Source organism: Nannospalax galili, unplaced genomic scaffold (assembly GCF_000622305.1).
Source record: "Nannospalax galili isolate Female #2095 unplaced genomic scaffold, S.galili_v1.0 scaffold146, whole genome shotgun sequence".
In the NCBI taxonomy this organism is placed as follows: Eukaryota; Metazoa; Chordata; class Mammalia; order Rodentia; family Spalacidae; genus Nannospalax; species Nannospalax galili.
Window position 1 is genome coordinate 3,142,865 of NW_008357929.1, and position 21,444 is coordinate 3,164,308.

Genomic DNA, 21,444 nt, shown 5'->3' on the forward strand with positions numbered 1-21,444 from the left:
AAAGAAAAGAACAGCTGTATACTATGAATACTATTCCACCTATCAGTGGGCACACTTTTAAAATTTATCCGTGTGTGTGTGTGTGTGTGTGTGTGTGTGTGTAAAACTGGAGATTGAACCTAGGGTCCATACATGCTATGGAAACATTCTACACAGAACTATATCTCCTGTCCATCCTTATACTTTTTAAAGTACCAAAATATGAAATATAGAAATAGTGCAGAGAATTATAGAGATCATTTATTTACCTAGAACCTGAAGTAAATGTGTTTTTTCATGATTGCGCTAGTGATCTGTTTACTCCAAGCTCGCACTGGCTAGTTGACAAATGCCAGCTTTCTCACAGGGACGAGGTGTCCCTCTTCTTCCTCTTTAGTACCCCTTTCCTCACTCTCTACTTGAGGAGCCTGGAGTTAAACAAATCTCCTTAGCAAAACCCAAGCCCTTCACATTGCCTTGGCACACCATTGCCTTGCAATCTGAGTGACTCCATGCACCAGTTTCCCTTTTTCAGGGGAATCATCTGCCCGAGATCACCCAAGGAAGGTCCTAATTGCTTCCATGACTGTATGGATATATTGCCAACTCAACCCACTTAAAAATTTTTATAAACTATGTTTTCACTAGAATTTTAGTCCCAGTTTATACATGTAATTAAACACTTTGTGCCTGTTGAAAAGTTTACAAGTGTCACTGCAGACCAGGTAGGTGGGAGGGTAGGTGGGTAAGTGTTTTCTGTTGCTGCCTGACAGATCACAGCATTTCATGGAGGTCTGCTTCACTCATGCCCTGAGCCAATGGAGCTCAGTAGCTCCGAGAATCCTGCATGGGACCTTATCAGCCCCTCAGGAGCACCATCCCCTCCTCCCACCAGGACACTCAGAGGTTCATTGTTTTATGTCCCATCCCTCTTCCCTCACTCTCAAGAGATAGGTCTTCTCTGTGTGGTCCTATGTTTCAGGTGACAAAGATTTCTTTTTTCCTAACTCCCTTAGAACATTGCATCCCATATGTGCAAAAAACTGCCCACATTCTACCACGTGAGTAGAAATGTTAGAAAAAGAGGGAAGAAAGAGAGAGAATGGTTTCTCCTCTTATTTCCTGATAACCCTCTGATTATTTCAAGAAGAAGAGAACAAAGAGGAAGAAGAGGAGGAAGAAGAGGAGGAGAGAAGGAAGGAGGGAGGGAGGGAGGGAGGGAGGGAGGGAGAGCGAGAGAGAGAGAGAGAGAGAGAGAGAGAGAGAGAGAGAGAGGAGTTTGTTTGCTAGTGGCAGAATAACCACACAGATTTGTCAGGCCTCATCAGGATGCAGGGCAGGGCACATTTTCTCCATCCTGTTTTGCTGATGAAGACATTGCAAGATCCATTTTACATAGCTACTTAGGGACTGAACTGAGACTGAAGTCCCAGCCTTGGAACTCTCAAGTCACGTTATAGAAGAAGATGGCAAAATCAGTTACTATCCCTGCAAGCCATAATGCCATGACTGGAGTCATCTGTTATTTGTCAACCTGCATTGATTGGAAGGAAGGGAAGAACAGAAAATGACTGGTATCTGTACATGCTACATACTGAGGATAACTATATAGCTCCACAAAAATTTTTGACCTGATTTTTTGGATCTGAGGGGTTTATTTGCGAACCCCAAAGAAGGTAGGAGATTCTGAGATCATGATGTATTTTTATTGAATTTGCCTCAGGAAAGAGTTGGGAAGACCAGGGGAAAGCCCAGTAATTGCCCTTGCAAATTGATATGCCCCTTTCACACTGAAAGCTGGAAAATGGTGACCTCAGGTCGAGATACTAGAATGATATACAAGAGTCTGGAAGTAGAATATTTGGAACAAAGGCGTAGATGGTTTCAGCTTGCCAGTCTGCATCCCTGGATTCAACGGTGACTGAAATATTCAGGAAAACATTGCATCTGTTCTGAACATAGACTTTTTCTTGTTGTTACTCCTTGAGCAGTAAGTCTAACAACTTTTTATATAGTATTACATGTAGTTAAGTATGATTAACCTAGAAATAATTGAAATGTAAGGGAACAAGTGTATAGGTCATAAGCAAAGAGGATTTCATTTTACAAGAGGGATCCTGAAGTGTCCTGAATTGGAGTGCTCATGAGGGGTCCTGGAACTAATCTGCAGCTGACACTGAGGAACAACTTTCTGTGGTCAGTTTTGTTTTTTCCAGGGCTGAAGGGAGCATTCTTCAATTATTTCATTCACTTCCACTCTTCACACTTTAAGAGGAGGCGAGGTAAGCTGAAGCACAATCAGATAAGATATGACAGAGAAGAGATCCCAAGCCAGGAGAAAAAGGCTATCTGTGTATCTCCATGGGATAATTGGAGAGTCTGTCAAGAAACTGTTGCCTGGTGAGTGTTGGTGGCAAAGGAGATAGCAATGCAAAGCTGTCTAAGAAGTTTCCTGGAAGAGGCGGGACTGAGCAGAGCCTGAAATGACGGGCAGCTATGAACAGGACAACAGGAGGCGGGCATTTGATGAAGACCGGGAGAGGAAGAGAAACTAGAGAGTGTCCACAAGCAGAGTTGGGGTGGGGATGTTAAAGAAGAAAGTCTCCCAGACAGGGGAGAGAATTATTTTATGAACCAATTCCTGCAAAGACGTAACTTAGGAGACTGCTTCAACTAAGCCTGTCAATCATTTAGCGGTTCCTTGTTTCAGCCAATGCAACTAGGAAGTCATGAGAACATGCAATGAAAAACAAAGAGGTTGTTTACATCCACACAAAGAAACAGCGTGTGTGCCAAGGTCCTAGATACGACTATCTAGTTTCCAAAAGGCTTGATGTTCCAGGTCAGATTCTGCCAACAGGTGCATCTGAGAACCTCTCAGGGCTGTCCCATCATGTGGGCTCTGCTAGTCACCATAAATCCAAGGTTACAAGTGGTTTGGATTTGCCACTGCCAGGGCAGAAAAGGAGGGACAGGGGAGAGAGCCCACATGCAGCTACACCTACTCAGTTCCTGTTGGTAACGAGAGTGAAAGAGCTCCTCAGATCTGATGCTGCTGGCTTCCTTTGACATGATGTGTAGTGTTCAGTGTGGTCCATAAGGATTTGGGTCCTGACATCAGCCACAGTTAAGGTATCTTAGAAAATCAGGCCTCTTCATCTTTGCTGTGATAATGCACTTATTTTTATTAAATCACACTTCTTTAGTGGTTTTTGGTATTTTGAGATAGTTATAGCCCCAGCTGACCTGGAACTTTCTGTGTAGACCACCAGGTTAGCATCAGTCTCACAGAGATCCACCTGCTTCTGCCTTCCGAGTGCTGGGATTAAAGAGTTGTACCACTAAGCCCAAATCAACGCACTTTGTGGGGGTACCTGTCCTGGAGGTACAATGGCAGTTCCTGCCTTCACATGATACAATAGGGGAGACCAATATTAGAAAGGCAATTCTATAGACAGTAAAACAAACAAACCTTATCAATGAGAGTCTAAATATTAGCAACTTAACCTTTCTGAGCCTCAGTTTCCTTATCTATAAAACAGGAATGAATAATAATAGCAGGTATCTCTTGGGATGTCAAGAAATAGCTTCTATATAGGACGGAGTCCATGTAAACGGACAATTATTTCTAGCTGTTATGACTGCTGTTAATGTTTTCCTTAGGAGCATCTACTGGCTTCAAGTTTAACATTATCAAAAATAAAAAGACCACTCGGGAGGCAGTTTATCCTGTGGTCAGCTTTGCAAAGGTCAGGGCAATACCACAGCCAGGAAAACCAGTTTGTCTTCAGAGACTCATTCTGGGAAAGTAAAGACTCAGCTTTCCTAAAGAAAGAAGAATGCCCCTTCTGGAAAGGACAGCAGTTACTCCCTGTCCTTCCTGGTTCAAGCCAGGCTCATGCAGAGAGAGACATAGGTCACCTTATCTGTCTCCCTGTGGAACATCCACTGCTATCTCTTGTATTACATTGTGACCCTGGACCTCTGCTCCAGTCTCCCACGGCAAGAGGCTGGCTGGGAGCTGCTGGAGAGGAGAGTGCTGGCTATTGTCCCTGCAGACACGACAAGCAGCGATGACAAGGACCTGCTTTGGGAAGCCCTGACATCATCCTCTGGCTATGCCCACAGGGCTGGTTCTGGGCACTGGCCCCTTGGGGACCTTAGGCTGGTGACTGACTATGAGCTCCCCCATCCCCTGGAAGTGATTAGATGAATGAGTCAGCTCACACAAACATTTAAAATTCCAAGATTGAGATAACTGGAGCCCTGGTTACCTTCCTCCTAGAAGCCACAGCAAGGGCTGGGAGGGGTAAAGTGGAATGTGGAGCTGTCTCTCTTTTGTGCTTGTAAGTTCCAGTGCATGGCAGGAGAGCTATTTTCATTTGAGGAGGGTCTGACTCCCCCTAACACCCTCCTGAAAGAGAAGGAAGCCAAATCTGTTCTAAGGGAGAATACCACACATGTGGAAGTGTAGCTTTCTTTTTTCACAGTTTTCTTACTGTGGCTATGTCCTAAAGAGACCTGAATAGACCCAGCTTCACCCTGTGATCTGTAGACTGATGGATCCTCTAACCAAGGTGAGAATGCACTCTCTTGAAGGATATTTTGTGCCTTCATTATGAAATGAATGTAAGTGGGTATTTGAAGAAACAGGGATTCCTTTCCCACAGACCTCTGGCACCTCAGAAATTTGCCTGAATTCTTTTGATCTGGTCCTCGTAAGTTAGGAAAAGTGGGTTACTAGCATGAGTACTTATTATGCATCAGTTCTGGAGGACCAAGGTCTCAGGGACAAAGACTGTCATGCAGTGGTAACCTGGGCTACTCAGCCTTGTCTCCTTCCCATTCAATGGGATGGCAGGCAGCCCCTCCCAGTGCCCCCAGCTGCCCCTCAGGGCTCCAGTGAGCGATCCCTAACTCCAACCACCCTTGTGTCCTGCCTATGTGTGTCTCAGGAATGCCAGGATGGATTTAGCAACACTCACACTGCCACATCAGCAGGCAGCCCTGCAGAGCAAAGGGACTGTCCTTGTGCTCAGCGCTCACTCTTCCTTCCCAAAGCTACCAGCTCCCCAATTTTCAAATCCTATCCTGCTTTTCCCAGTGCTTTTCCTCAGAAAAGCATTTTTATATAGGCCTCGGTGTGTTTCTTTCCCCTAAGGATCATTTGTACTTTGGAAGTGATTTCTCATTGTGGAATGATAGAATTTCGACCATGAGAAAGTACATTATGCCAAAGCAAACGTCTTCTTTTCCATGCCAAAGCAAACAGCCCTACCATTTGGCACAGAGCCATGGTTATTGTATATCTGCCTTTAAAATGCATGATCAGTGTCAAAACTTCTAGCCTCTGAAGACTGAGTGGATTTTTAGTGAAGAAGAGGGTTTTTTTGAATTAAATTTGGAGGTCACAGACAACATAGATTAACAAGAGGCTTTTAGAAATGTGATAGTTGGGGATGGAAGGCTTTTGCACCAACTCTGGTGGGTCACACATGTTGCTGTCTGTATTAAATATGATGGTAAAAGAAACTTATCTCGGTTCACAGAGCTAAAACATTGGCTAAACAGGAACTGAAGAGCTAAATTTTCAGTTAGATGGGAAGATGGGAAACCTATTCCAGTCCAGGGACGAAGTAAGAACCCCTCAGGAGGAGAAGTTTGGCAACTGCAGTGGAAACCCAGGATCTTCTTACTGTTTGAGGAATCCAGCTGGGTTTAGTTTCCCTCAAGCCAGGAGTCAGGCATCTGGATACTGCACAGCTTTCTCAGGAGCTAATGGATGCTCCTATCAAGTGAAGAAAATATCTAATGATTAGTGAGAGAATTAACTGCTAGGAGTAGACCCCAGGGGTTTCAGTACTAAGAGATATCTAAGGAATAATGACCACTCATAAACGGAGTAAGGTCATTCTAAAATCTATGATAGAAACCATAGTTTCTATGAACAGCACATTGGCTATATGCAGTGCCCTAACCTGACAGGGTTTTCTACAAAAAGGCAATGGGCAATCACGTGTGCATTCTGAGAGGTGCCATGAGAAACCCTGGGCCCAGTATGTCATCCCAGAGTTGTGAATCTGTGTTTCCACCAGCTGGAGTCTACAAAACCCTACAGATCTGGAGAAGAAAGTCACATGTTGGAAATGGGATCAGCAGTTGGCACCCTACAAGAAAGGAAAGTTTGGGGTAAAAAGGTTTTGGAGGAAAATATTTGCTGTGACAGGTTTGTGGGTCATTCATCTGGAAATGAGAAGAAAAATCTCAGATGGGAAGGTTCACTGTCAAAAATGCCCTTCCTTTTGTTAGGAAAGGTTCTAGATCATCCTGTCTTAGACTCTAATTTAAGCTTGGAGGGAGGGAGACCATGGCAGAGCAGGCCTCTCAAGTCTGGCAGAAGCATAGAAACACAGCTGGAGAGAGAGCCACAAGATGTAAACACAACGGAACGGCACGTGGATGGAGAAGGGAAAATACACAGAGGTCATGAGGCTGACACAGGCACAGCACAAGCTCAAGCCACTACTGAGGGGATGTGATCCCAGTGACAGGTGGAAGAGCACACTGGGCCATATTCGCCTCTGGGTGGGCTACAACTGTTGTGTGTACAGCCGGCCTCCAAGCACCCTTGTGATATTTCCTAGTCTATGTTCATTTGCTTGTGAAACTCATCTGCACAGAAGGAAAATCATTGCTAAAGAGGGCCAGGGAATGAGTACGCCATTCCGCATGACTGACGCCCACTTCTGGAATTTTCTTGGATTAAGTTGCATCTTTGACCTTTCTTTTCAGCCCTTCCTTGTTTATTCTGCACAGATTTCCCACCGCTGTCTTAAATACTACCACACAAGTGCCTCATGTTTCCCTTAGTCCTCTCTTTTAAATTTTTGTTTGATATTTGAGACAGGGTCTCCCTGCAACCCCAGCTGGCTTGGAACTCACCATGTAGACCAGGTTGACCTCAGTCTCATAAAGATTTGTCTTCCACGTCCTGGGATTAAAGGCGAGTGCTGCCATGTCTGGTGTAGCTGTCTTTTCTTTTTAATGCACGAGTCTTTATGTCCTGCCCTAATTCAGTAATCATCACCTTTTTACTCAATTTACTTGTTTATTATGTTTTTGTTTACTGCCTGTGTCACCTCACAATAATGTTGAGTCTGTTAGAGCAGAAATCATTGTATATTTTGATCACTGACATAGTCCAAGAATTCGGTGTACATAGAAGATATACGATAAATGCTAGATAAAGGAATGGTTGGGTGAAAGGTCATTCTATCTGGTCCATTAGTTTAAATTGCCATATGTGATGAAGGTTGCCAATTTTGTAACGCTAATCAACTCTCACTCCACAGAATGCATTGCCTATGAAAGGTCTGCCTTTGCATTATTGATAAGATCCTGAAATTCAAGAGTTAAAACAAGGATCTGTCATTTTCCCTCAACCTGTTGTTTACTCGTGTCCCTTGTTAAATGGCAGCATCAGACCCATTTGCCGTAGAGAGAACCTGTGTGTTCTACATTGTCTAATCTACAATGGAGTCATGCAATGGCAACTATCTTTTGGAGTCTCCTTTTGCATACCCACACCAGTGCTCTTTTTCTGGCTCCCATCAGCATCAAGTAAATGGAACAGCCTATCACTGTTGCACTGACTCGCTTCCACCTCTCCCAAGCCCACTTCACACTGCAGCCACTGTCCCGTCTGCATGTTCAGCCCCACCATGTTCACACACGAACTCAGTTTTGGTTTGGAATCCTTTCTGTGATCTCACTATTTTATTCTTTAATTTTTTTGATTATTTTTATTTTATGTGTATGACTGTTTTGGCTGCATGTATGTAAGTGCACTTGTGTTATGTAATGACCATAGAGGCCAGAAAAGGGCATCAGATCCCTTGGAACTGGAGTTATAGGTGATTGTTAGTCGCCATGTGGGTGCTGGGAACCAAATCCAAGTCCTCTATGAGAGCAACTAGTGCTGTTAACCACGGAGCCTTTTCAGTGTTTTCTTTTTATTCTTTTAAATTAGGTTTCCTCTTGCTGGGGAATTAGAAACATGCTCATACTAGTTTCTTAAGCAAGGAGAGCTCCTCTGAACTTTGAGCCTCTGCTCTACTTTGAAGACACACTGTAAGCTGCCTTTTCCATTGAACAGCCCTTTCTTCTCCATCCTCATCTCTCCTGCCCCTGTCCTCTCAGGGCTCAGCTAGGACTTCTCCTCCAGAGTGCCTTGGACAGCCACACATGCATATGCCCCTCATCATGGCTCTTAGCTACTCCTTTCCTACGAATACTCACAAGGAACCATGGTTTTCTTCTTGCTAAAGTGCAAATGTGGGTTATTGGTGAGCCCCTGAGGTATAAAAATGGAGTGTATTCTGTACGTCTTCAGCATTTAAATAATTATTCTGTGTGTGTGCATACTTGTGTGGAATGTGTGAGGAGGCCAGAAGTCAATGTTGGTGCCTTCCACAATCACCCCCCCCCATTTTATTTTTTCTTTTACTCATTTAAAAAACATTTTATTGAATTTTTGAGATTTTCGTACAGTATAATTTGATGGTATTTAGATCGTCTCCCCTATCTACCTCTCCCCTTACTGCCCCTGCTCAATTTAATGTACTCTATCTCATATATCACACACACACACACATATATATATATAGTAAGGCCTATCGAATCTAATTTGTCTTCTCAAATATCCTTTAGTGTGGGTCCAGCCATTGGAACCTGGTTAATCTACCGAGTCCCATCTTTGAAAGAGACTGTCTCTCCCTCTCCCAGCAGCCATCAGTTGCCAAAAGTTCCTCCCGTTGGCTTGGGATTTCTTACCCACTTCCCCATCTCTCTTCTGGATCTTGTCTAGTTTGTGCATGCTGTCACCATTGCTGTGAGTTCATATGAGTAACTGACCAGCTGTCTGGAAAACTATTTGTTGCCTTTATTTTTCTAGACAAAGCCTTTCATTGAACCTGTACCTGGCTGATTCTCCTGTTTCTATCTTCCCAGTGCTGAGATCACAGATGTGTGCCACTGTGCCTGGCTTTTTCCATGAGTCCTAGAGATCCAACTCAAGTTCTTATGCTTATGCAGCAATCACTTTAGCAACAGAACTATCTCCTCCAGTCCCTACCTAATTCTTTACATTGATTATTTGAGTCTGCTTACAACAAACAGTCCCAAGACAGTAATTACTGTTACGGAGAATTTTACAGATGAGACTGTTGAGGTACGGGGAGAGGAAATGATTTTTCTATGGTCATGCCTTCCTGAGTCACAGAGTTCAGGTTCAAACCCAGGCTAATGGATTCCAAAGCACTGGTTTGTGGTCAGGGATGCAGTTCAGTGGTAGAGTACTTGCCTAGCTTTTGGGAGGCCCTAGATTTGATCGCTAGCACCAAAGAAATAGTCAAGAAAGGAAGGAAGGAAGGAAGGAAGGAAGGAAGGGGGGAGGGAAGGAAGGGAGGAAGGAAGGAAGGAAGGAAGGAAGGAAGGAAGGCCCTGTTAACCAAAAGAGAGAAAGAAAGAAAGAAAGAAAGAAAGAAAGAAAGAAAGAAAGAAAGAAAAAAGGAAGGAACAAAGGACAACCTCCTCCCCAAAAATAAACAGCAAAACAAAGCTCTAGTTCGCAAGCAAATTTTTAGCAAGCCAGACTAGATGCAAAAATGAATTCAAGGTAAATGACAAACTTTAAGAATAAAACTGATGTGAAAAAACTAACTAGACAAACTTCTAGCTAGTGTAAAAGGAAAGAGGAAGAGCAAACACGGCAAGTACCGCACGTAGGATGAAAACAGAGGCTAACCCCAGGTCCACAGGCACTTTGAACCACAAAGCCAGAACCACATATTGCTCAAGGCCCATGAACTTTAAAATTCAGAAGAAGGGGAAGTATGGGCATCACTATATAAAGTTATTAAAGAACAACTCCCAAGAAAGGGAATGGGTCTCTGTGATGTTAACAGCCATGGTGTTTAAGCAACTGATCACTGAGCTCACACGCATTTCCGTTACAAAGAAAGATGTCAAAAGGTAATATAAATTATTTCGTGACACATGTACGGATTCATCATCCTTGACTTAATGATGGTGTGCCATCTTTTTAAAGACTTTAAAGTAATGCATAAGCAGCAGACATCCGGGAGGAACTTTACTATGAAATTTGAATTTTGGTCTTTCCCCAGGCTAGCCACACACACTTTCCCGGCAACAGATAATGACAACTCTAGTCAGCCACATATCCTACAGTGCAGTATTCCTGGACCAGATACTCTGTAGCTCGAGTGTAGTAAATACGTTTTCAACTTAATGTTATCTTTCAGTTTCTGATTGGTTTATTTGGACATGACCTTATCATACCTCAAGGAACATCTGCATAGCTTTGACATTTAAATCTGACCAGTATAAACAAGAACAACATAGTGTTATTTATGAATATCATGTCAGGACTAGCTGTTTATCAAATTTTATGCTTCCTTTTCCACAGTATAGAGTTACTACTGGGAAGTGGCCCTCACCAGGGGACCTTTCTCAGCCTACACACTGGTCTCACAGTGGAATGTGTCCAAACAAGGTGTTCATTTCCTCCTTGAGCCTGTTTTAATAAGTGAGTGGGGACTTCTCTCTCTCTCTTTCTCTCTTTTTTTTTTCTTCTTCACTGGTTAGATTCAGATGATGACGAAGCTCTAGGGAAGGCAAGCTGGCCTGCTGCTGGCATTTCTAAATAAAGTTTTATTGGAACACAGCCATACCCATTTATTTACTTGTTGCCATAGTTACTTTCCCACTACAAGGTGAGTTGGGCAGTTGTGATAGACTCAGATAACAGTTTACTAGATGGTCCTTTAAGAAAAAGAGCCACCCTGCTTGGGGGGATGCTGAGATAACAAGGTTAAGAAGAAGGAGAACTCCCCTTGGAGGAAAGCACTCCCTGCATGGTTGGAACACGAAATAAATGCTATGATGTTCCAACTAATAACGAGATTGATGCAAAATCTCAAATCGTAAAAGGTCGTTTCTAGGAATATCAAGGTTATCAGGAAAGGAAGCAGTACCACATGGCTAGTCATAGAAGAAGAACCACACCATTATCTTTTCACAGGTTTTGAAAGTGTTTTAAATATTCAGCATCTACCTTGCAAACTACTTTTAGTAGAACATTTACTTAGAAGACTTGTACCAAAGCTCCTGTTGCATAAGATGTGAATTATGCAGATTCCCATTTAAAGAGATGTGAAATGAAAACACGTTCTTATCAATATATCATGGCATAAAATAAAACAGAACGCAACAGAGTGAGTGACATGTTATCAGCTTTTTTGAGACAGGATCTTGCTATAAAGCCAGTCTGGCCTCAAGCTTGTTATCTTGGCTGTTTTGAAGGATTGTTAACAACATGTCAATAATAATAATATTCTACTAAGAAAGACGTATACCGTTAGTAAATCAGTTTGCATATTAATGTATTATTTATTGTATATATTTACTTTATGTGCTACATACATAATTTTATATATGGTAAACATTTATATGTGAAATAGATATACCATATATATTCACATAGAAAATGTTATTTTATTTATATAATACACTACACTATATTATAATGTAATTTATACAAGTCACATAATTTACTAATGTAAATATATATTACAATTTATAAATAAAACACACAAAGTTGTTAAATTTGTTATTAATATACTTGTATAGTTTTAAAATGACATTAATCACATAGTAAGTGGCTTGTCAACTACCAGCCACTATACCAAAGCAGAAGACAACAGAAACAGAAAATAAATTTTCCATATTGTAGATATGATTTTTTTTTTACTTAAGGTAAATTGAGAAACTTCTTGGAACTATTGAGGAAATCTTCAGAGATGTTAAGAAAAATAAAGGCACAAAATTAATAAACTTCAAGTATCACCATGACCCATATGACTTGGCATAAAACAACAACAAACTTTGCCATGGGAAATAAGATGTTGTTAAGTAGGGAGGGGCATTCTATTTCTGACTTGGAAGAATCAGTATATTTTAAACACATAAATCCACTGCAAATTAACCTGTACAATTGTGGCAATCCTAAACAAAATTCCCACGGGTGAGTTAGCACGTGAGAAGGTGTATGAGAAGCTAGCCCTAATCTTCATTTCCATATACTTCCGCAAGCATCCAGGAGACCACAGGCCACTCAAAAGAAGTTTTTGAAGACAAATACTATGTCAAATCGTAAAACATATCACACAATTCTGGAAACAGCAAAGGTACGCGTGTCTATTAAGCCAAGTCCTAAAATATTTTCAGAGGAGCTCAGGGTGTAAGTGTTGAAATGAGGGACTGTATATGTGTAGAAGGTGCCGTAGGTGAATAAAGCCTATATTCTTTTTTTTAATTATTTACATTTTATGTGTATGAGTATATTGCCTGCATGTGTGTAAGTGCACCCGTGTTGTGCAATGCCTTGCAGAGGTCAGAAGAGGATATTGGATCATCAGGAACTAGAGTTACAAACTGTTGTCACCTGCCATGTGGGTGCTGGGAATTAAAACCAGGTCCTCTGCAAGAGCAGCCAGTGCTCTTAACCATTGAGCCATCTCTCCTGTCCCAAGCCTATATCCTTGAGCTGGGAAATATTCCCCCGCTTTTTAATTAATTAATTAATTAATTAATTGATTAATTAATTAATTTTCTTTTTTATATAGGGTCTCCCTGTAGCCCCAGGTGGCCTGGAACTAGAACTCACTATGCAGACCAGGCTGGCCTTGAGCTTACAGAGATCCGTCTGCCTCTGCCTCCCAGGTGCTGGGATTAAAGGTGTGCACCACCCCGCCTGGCACAGCTGGGAAATATTTTCACTGGAAACAAATCTAGAAACTATGAAGAAAAAGACAAGTATAGAACAGTTTGAAACTGTTGTGTGTAAAATCACTATGCCAAAAGGACAACCTGGCAAAAGCATGATGATGCTGGCAATAGAGGGAAGATGTTTCTTCCTGTAACAACAGCAAGTGCAAAGTGGTACAGAGAGGCACATACAGCAGCAAGAGAGAAGAGCCACCAACCAGCAATGCATCATCACTGGGAAAGGTTGCACTCTTGAGAACTGCAGGCCAAGGTTAAAGTCACAAGATATTCAGTGTGAGTGGAAAGGCAATCACTGAGCAGTGTCTAAGGAGGCACTAACAGATGAGTAAATGACTCTCCTGGAGTTCATATTTCTATAGTTACAGGTCCTAAAGGCAGCATTCAGAGGGTCTCTGAGTGGATAGGTGAGACCAAGATGTGGATCAATTCAGTGATAACTTTCACATTAAACTTTGTTTAGAATAACATGTCCTTATGCATTCTTTCGACAACATATTGAAACATTTAAATGTATATTGGTAAATAATCTTTCAATAGTCCTCAGGAGCTGTCTGTGGGCTTAACTGGAAGAAAGTCAATTTGCCTTTGGGAATGTTAATCTCCTCTTCTCCGCTATCCTTTTGTTTACCTAAGGCACAACTCAAACCTTACCCTAAATGAATTCCATACTTGTAGGCTTTTGGGGTTAACCTGGGGTCAGTTGGTAAAAATGTCTACAACAAAGAGCTAATGAAGCTTCTGACAGAATGAATGTGTATATCTTCTCTTTGAGTGTTTGTACTGTGGCCTCACGCAGCACACGAAAGTTGTCGGTTTTACACACGCACCCCATCACGTGAGCTTTACTCTTGAAAGTCTCAGCAGGGTAGGCATTCTCATCTCCATCCCATCAAGGTGAAGTGACCTGGGTCAGTCCGAGATCACAGTAGCCAAAGTGCTGTTTCCATGGTACTGGTTCACATCTGTCTATCATCTGTCTATATCTATCTATCTATCTATCTATCTATCTATCTATCTATCTGTCTGTCTGTCTGTCTGTCTGTCTGTCTGTCTGTCTATCTATCTAACATCTATCTATCATCTGTCTATCTATCTATCTATCAATCATCTATCCATCTATCATCTATCTATCTCTACCTATCATTTATCTATCTATCATCTATCTATCTATCTATCATCTATCTATCTTTCATCTATCTTCTGTCTGTCTACCTATCCATCAATCATCTATCTATCATCTATCTTCTGTCTGTCTATCTATCAATCATCTATCTATCTATCTATCTATCTTTTTATGTGTATGAGTGTTTTGCCTGTGTGTTTGTAAATGCTCCCATGCGTGCAGTGCCCACAGAGGCCAGACGAGGGTGTTGGATCCCTGGAACTGGAGTTAAGGACCATTGTTAGCCACCATGTGGGTGTTGGGTGCTGAAGTCCTCTGCAAGAGCAGTCAGTGCTCAGTGCTCACAACCACTGAGCCTTCTCTCCAGCCCTGACATCTAATTTTTGGTTTTTAAGACAAGGCTCACTGTGTAGCCCAGGCTGGCCTGGAACTCACTATGGAGCCCAAGCTGGCCTCAAACTCATGGGGCTCCTTCTGTCTCAGCCTCTCAGACACTGGGCTTGAGACATCACTCTCGGCTCCTCTCACTCCCCCACCCGGTGCCTCTTTAACAATGGAAGCTGAAGAGAGGTGCCCACAACTCCTAAGTGATGTGACCAGACCAGGGAGCTGTTTTAAGTGTTATGCCTCATCCCATCAGGTTCTTAGCCTCCTCAAGAACAGAGAACTTGGCCTGGTCTTGGAGTGCACGTGGATAAGATTCTTCTGTATCCCAGGACCTCTGGGTCTGGAGTATATGTTTGAGGACAAACCCATGGCATAGCTCATCGGTGAGAACTGTACACCCCAAAGCTCTTAGCTTTCCAAAGCTCTGGCTGCATGAGTATGAGACAGACATGCCCCTTCCCTCCACCCACCTTTTATGGCTTCTTTCACTGCAGAATCCACAGGGAGAATGTTCTTCTCCACCAGCTCCAAAGGCCCTGGTCGAAGAGCAATCTTCTCATTGAGGTCATCTGCGAGGCGGGCTCTTTTCAGCTTCATCTGAGCAGTTGGGATGGATCTCTCTGCAGTGGAGGCTGCAGGGTCGAAATGAACAGGATCCGATTTAGAATTTGATGTCATTTTGTTTGGTTTGGTTCTTTGGCTTATGGTTACAAAACATTGTGTCCCACCATGCTCTACCGTCCTGATAATTTTTCAATGCAATCATCATCACTTCACAGGGATTAGCACCGAAGACCAGACACTTCCAAATAAAGGCAAATGGAGAGGCACACAGAAAAACTGGAGAAACTTGCCTTGCGAGGATTTGTTTTAAAAAATGCAATTTGGCAATTTTGTAAGCAAGCAGTCCATGGGGTCTGTGCTGCTTGCCTGACCCTAAGCTCCGGGCTTTGTAGAATGACTGGCACAGTCTGAGCCTGCAGTAAACATGATCTCCTGGGTAGAGTTAGTAGTGGTAGGATAACTTTTTAAGGGTTTTAGATTTGTCAATGTTGTGATTCTTACTGAGAGTCAAATATGCAGATATGTTACAAAAGGAAAAATATCCCTTTGAAGCTGATAGTTAATTAAACAGAGGGATTTTTTTTTTTTTAAGTTGAATTTATTCAACAGGCAGTTTCTCATCATTTGGAGGAGAAAGGTTAGGTATAAGGGTCTAAACACTCCCCTTTATGGCTGACCCCAAACTTCCTCTTTTTTATTATTTTTATTTTATGTGTATGATTGTATTGCCTGCAAGTATGCTAGTGCACCTGTGTCATGCAATGCCTCGGAGGTCAGAAGAGGGCTTCGGATTCCCCTAAGGATGGTTCGTAGCCGCCATGTGGGAGCTGGGAATCGAACCTGGGTCCTCTGCAAGAGCAGTCAGTGCTCTTAACCGCTGAGCCATCTCACCAGCCCCCAAACTTCCTCTTTATGGCAGGCTGTGACTTATTTCGGTGAAAGAATGCAGAGGAGAATTCAGGCACCTGTGACTCTGGTGGGGAAATGTGAGGTAAAGAGTGTTCCACTTTTGTCCCAACTGCTGGATTTAGAAGATGAGGTATTTATAGACAAATATCCCTGCTTCATTGGTTTACTACCATCAATCCACTAATCTAGACCTGGGGTCTCAGGTTGACTAAGCTTTCTGTATACAGCAGAGGGACCCATAATTGGTAACAGCAGGCCAGGTTTGTCTAGAAGTTCCAAACTGGTATATGAGAGTGTTGGAGGCTAGACAGATGGCTTAGTAGTTAAGAGTGCTTACTACTCTTGCAGAGAACTGGAATTTGGTTCCCAGCACCTTTGTCAGGTGGGTTAGAACTGCCTGTAACTCCAGCTCCAGGATATCTGACATCCTCTCCTGGCTTCTGTGGACACCAGTCCTCACATACACATGCCCCCATACAGACACACAGACACAGACACACACACACACACACAGGAACACACATACACACAATTTAAAATTAAAATAAAACCCCCCAAGGAATGGAGGTATCTAAGCCTAACCCTTCCCCCAAACCATTCATTAGAGGCCATTGCAAAGGTTGGTCGCTGAACTCCCCACCTCAGGGCTTTTCCATCCTTTCTGACAGGCCTCTCTGCCTCTTACAAGTCTTCCATGAATGAATCCAGTTGCTTTCAGGACCAGTGGCTCTCCGTTCCAGCTCCCCTCCTCTACCCCCAAGCCTGGCCTTGCCCCTTCTGCCCCTGTGGCACTGAGACCACCTTTGCACTACTTTCTCCATTCCCATCCCACACCCTGTAATTCTTCTTGGTGCTCCCCCACGACCTCCTCTTCTAGCCCCACTGGACAGCCTTCCTAGTTCTGAGTTTTGTCTGTGCTATAAGCACCAACCCTTCTTTGCCTACTGTTGCTTCTGACTTTGGATGAGAAACTCTTGGAAGGCAGGGGTGGTTCGTATCTTAGCAGGTCTTTGGCGCTCCATGGAGCAAATTCTCAGTTTTTGTTTGGGAGACTAGAGGGTTCCATGAGAGTGGCATGCAGAACCTGGGGCTGCTGTTGTTTGCAGCTTGATGCCAACTACAAGGATGAAAGAAATAACTTTTAAAAAGTACTGGAGATGAAATTCAGAGAAGCATTGCACTGTTGGGTGACACTTTACCCACTTATGCTTTCTTGATTACAGCATGTCTATGCCTTCATTATCATAAATGTGCACTATACTAAGAGCATACAAAAGAAAATGAAATAAATGCACAGGGAACTCCTCACACTGAGTCATTCTTTCTGAGCTATTTATTTTTATTATTAGCTCTATACTTTTTCTTCCCAGAACTGGACTGTAAACGCAGTTGTTTACGTATTTGGTTTTCTTTCCCAGAATTCACTTATAAATACAGTTTTGTTTTCTGTTGTTTCCCCTAAACATCTTTTAAGGTTTTTTTCATTAAGTTATTATTCTTTAAAACCCTTGCTGGTGGTGGCTATGTGGTCTTCTGCCTGATGAAGGATCTTCAATATATTTGGCAAATACCTTGGTATTGTGACCTTTACACCAGTGTCAGTGTTTTCCCATCTAAAGGAACTCCTTGAAACACTATTGTACATAAACCTTTGCAATACGATTATCTTCTTTAAATAACATTTAAATTATAAGGAGTTTGATTTACATTGCAAACTGCCCTCTAGAAACCCTGACCTGGTTGCACTCCCAGCAGAGGTAAGAATGCCTATGCCCCCTTAATCTTGCCACATGCAGTATTTATTTTCACTTGTTAACTTGATCATTGAAAAGTCTGTATCTCATTTGAAATGCCATTTCTTGGGCTGTTTGTACAGCTGTAAGCTTGTGCTGACACAGCAGCTGTTTCCAGGGTCTTTCCAGATGTCACTGCAAAGGAGGTAAGAATTTTGTCACCTCTGCCTGAGAGCCCTTGGTATTCTTTGCTGCCTCATCCGGGTCACAGCCTTGCAACCCACATAGCGTTTCTACTGATTCTGCACTGTTGTTTTCTCTCTTCCCTAGCCTGAAACTGTTCTGTCTTAAAGCACTTATTCCATGGTTGGGAAAAGGTCAGTAAGCCAGAAGCAGTCAGAAATGGTGCTGATCAAAGAAGGAAGACATGGCTCTCATTCTGTTTCAGGACCTCTCCTGCCCTGTAAAACTGGCATCCAGTCTTGGAAGGAAATCTGCATTCTAGAGAAAGAGCGCTGGTGTCAGGTACACACTGCAGCTCTGCCTTCAGTGCTCATCCTTGTTCTGAGCTTGGTCTGTGCTTCTTCCCTTCTTCCTCCTTAGTCCATTTGGAGTCAGATGCCTCATTTCCAAGAACCTGCTCTGCGCATCCATTGTGAATGCTGATTCTCATGTCAGCCCCTTCTATTACCCTGGGAGGGTCCTTGAAGGGCAGGAGACTGTGTCATAGTTATCTCTGTACTTAGGTCAACCAGCTCCTAGTAAACACCAGTGTAGTGCTTGTTCAATGAGCAAATATTTCATAGATAATGTCAAAGTAGGAATTGGGCCTCTTTGAAGCTGGCACCAGTGGTCTGAGGACTCCCAGCTTAGGGAAGGCAACTCATAAAGCAGGGTGAGACCTGCACCTCTCTTCCCCAGGTGTCAGACCATATGTGGTAGCAGCTAGGTGTTTGCTCCATTTCTTCTTTCCAACATGGTGGTAGCACCCTAGGGTAGAACTGGACCTGCATGGATCAGCCCTGATATTTCTGAGACTGATATTCCCTGCACACTGGAACACAAAAGTTTCCACAAGGCTGAAGCAAACTGCTACCCAATAACTAAGGAAGCAACTAAATGAACCCCCATCTCATGCAAAATGACCAACGATCCATATTAATAACAACTGGCAATATGTTGGGCACTTCTTATGTATCCAGAGAGGTTATGGGATGGCCAAGCCTTAGAGTCAAGAGCGAGACTGAAACCCAAGCCTGAAATACATTAGCTAGTTAGCTACCTGTGTCTGAGATGACTGAATGACTACTTGAAACAACTTAATAACAGAATACTAGGAAAGGCTTGTTAAGGGGCTTAGAAAGTGCAGAGATGGCTCTCTAGAAAATAGCCCATTGTTGGATAGCCATCTTTTTGTTCATGACATTATGCAGCCTTACCTTGGAGTATGTGCATATTAGCCAAGCTGGCACGGTCGAACCTGTTTCTGCCCTTGTGCTTCAGGGAATCTTCAGTCTGTAGAACACAAACAGTGAATCATCTAGTTTTAAAAAATTATTTTGATTTACTTATTTTTATTTTATGTGCATGAGTGTCATGTCTGCATGTAAGTGCACTTGTGTCGTGCAGTGGCTTCAGAGGACAGAAGAGGATGCTGGGTCCTTTGGAACTGGAGTTATGGACCATTGTTGCTATCATGCGAGTGCTGGGATTCAAATCCAGGTCTTCTGCAAGAATAGCCAATGCTCTTAACCACAGAGCCATCTCTTCAGCCCCAAATCATCTAGTTTTAAATTAAAAAAAAAAAAAACCCTCAATTTCTCCCAAAAGGAAAAACTACTCTTGGAATGACAAATGGAAAATGGAAATACCCTTGCTTTCCCTTTTTTTTTTAAGAAACACAAAAATTTCTCCAAGAATTCTGGTATGGGAAAGTAAGGTGAAGGACTGAAAAGCCAGGGCCCAGGTGAGCGCTACAAATAGGAAGGTATTTAATGGACAGGTAGGTGCATGTTAATAATATCAATATGACAGTTGACATGGAGTTATGGAGTTGCTTTGCTATCACTGGTCTTATTTCCTCTTAAAACAAGTCATAGAAATAGCAAAGGTCACATATAAAATGCTGCATAAACCCATAATAAGATGCCACATTTTCTGGGAGTTCTGATATGGCGGAAATGGAAACCCTACAGATCTAGACTTTGTAAGGTGACTGGAAACCAATGGGTTCCCATCTCTCAGTGTCATCTGATGATGGAGTGTCTGCAGGGATGACACAGGCTAGGGTCAGACCAGCAAAGGATCCAGGCCTCTGACTTCTGCTTCTGTTTTTTTTCTCTCTCCCTAGAGTGGATCTCTTATTGGGTCCCTGAGAAGGGTCTGTGTTCTCTCCGGTTCCGGTCACAATCTTCGTTTCCTAGTAGTAGGATCCACAGCCATTCACAGCGAATTCAAAGATCTGCAGAATCCCTCTCTTCCTGTCTGCTCACAGACAAGCTACAAGGCTGCAGCATACAGGCAATGAAACAGATGCCCACTTGTCTTCCTGTCTTGCTTGAAGTGCTGATGGCTCTCAAATAGTATTTATATTGGTGATAAATTCAGGTTGTTAGAAATTGTTACAAAGATGCCAAACATATACGTTAAAATTTTCTTTTAAATAAAACAAAGCAAACAATCTTGGCTTCTAAATCCAGAAAAGCACCTGAGTAACATTTCACTTTGATTCAAGTCACTGTAAATATGTCGTATCCACAGACGTCATTTTCCCACTGAATTCACATAAAAATATCTGCTTTGTGGGGGCTAAAGAGACGGCTCAGTGGTTAAGAGCACTGATTGCTCTTGCAGAAGACCAGGGTTCAGTTCCCAGCACCTACATGGCAGTTAACAACCATCCATAACTCCAGAATAGGGGATCCTATGCCCTCTTCTGGCCTCTACAGGCATTGCACAACACAGGTGAACTTACATGCTTGTAGGCAATCACTCATACACATAAAATAAATTAAAAAATAAAAATATCTGAATTTTTCTAAGAATGTACTGTAATGAAAGGTAAGTCAGCTTGCAAACCAACCTTACTTTTAAGACTTTTTTGACCTCTAGTGCATTTTTGCTGTGATAGTCCCCTGACACCAGAAAGACTGAGAACACTTTTTTCAAGTTGCAATATATCAGTTTTACAGCTTACACAATAGATGCCATTCCCACAGTCTTTGTTTCATAGGAGCAAGAGGCATTGTGGTGAGGACAGGGATCTGGCCAGTTGGAATTTGTTGTAGAAATTCTATATGCTTTAGCCAAAGTTTAGCATTCAGAAGTCTAGAACCTGTAGATATTCCTGTAGTTCACTTTCAGGAAAGGCAGTGTGCAAAAATTACCTTGTCACTATCCAAATTTTTTCTTTGTTCATGGAATTCAGTTGGGCTTTTCAGTGCTGCAACAGAAAGATAAAGAGGTGAGCAGAGGCTGGCCAAAGGCAGGGGTCAGTATAGCAGGACTGCTGTGTGCTTGCTCAGCTCTGCACAGTCTGGAAGTGATGGCCTTTAATAGGCCATAAGCAACACAGAGGAAAGGCCTAGAGGACACTAGTTGCCTAGAAGCCACAGGCAGAACTCAGGCCTAAACCAGGAAGAGCAGCAAAAGCAGAACATGTGACAGGAAGAAAGGTGGAGGCAGCCCATTCTGAGTTCTTAAGGAAACAGAGGGTCCAAGGTGACACTGGTTTAAGGGAGAAGCTAAATGGGGCAACTCACACCCTCATTGGCTTTGCTGTGCCCTTGAGTTCTAAAAGCTGGATGGATGACTGTGGTCTGGGGTAAGTGGGGACATACTGGAGAAAAGGACTATATTCTGGAGATAGAATGTGGATTGTGA

General features: G+C 42.7%; 1 protein-coding gene across 3 annotated transcripts in view; it reads right to left on the reverse strand.

The window, feature by feature from the left end:
* Myocd (myocardin) overlaps positions 1–21,444 on the reverse strand; it is a 105,144-nt gene that overhangs the window by 34,737 nt on the left and 48,963 nt on the right. For 2 of the 3 annotated variants that reach the window (XM_017795070.1, XM_017795071.2), the window contains 3 exons: positions 20,949–21,004; positions 19,002–19,077; positions 14,827–14,988 (listed from right to left, as the gene is read on the reverse strand). In XM_017795070.1, the coding sequence (XP_017650559.1) occupies positions 14,827–14,988; positions 19,002–19,077; positions 20,949–21,004 (294 nt within the window). The remainder of the gene's footprint in view (positions 1–14,826; positions 14,989–19,001; positions 19,078–20,948; positions 21,005–21,444) is intronic. The other variant, XM_017795072.1, reaches the window with a different exon arrangement.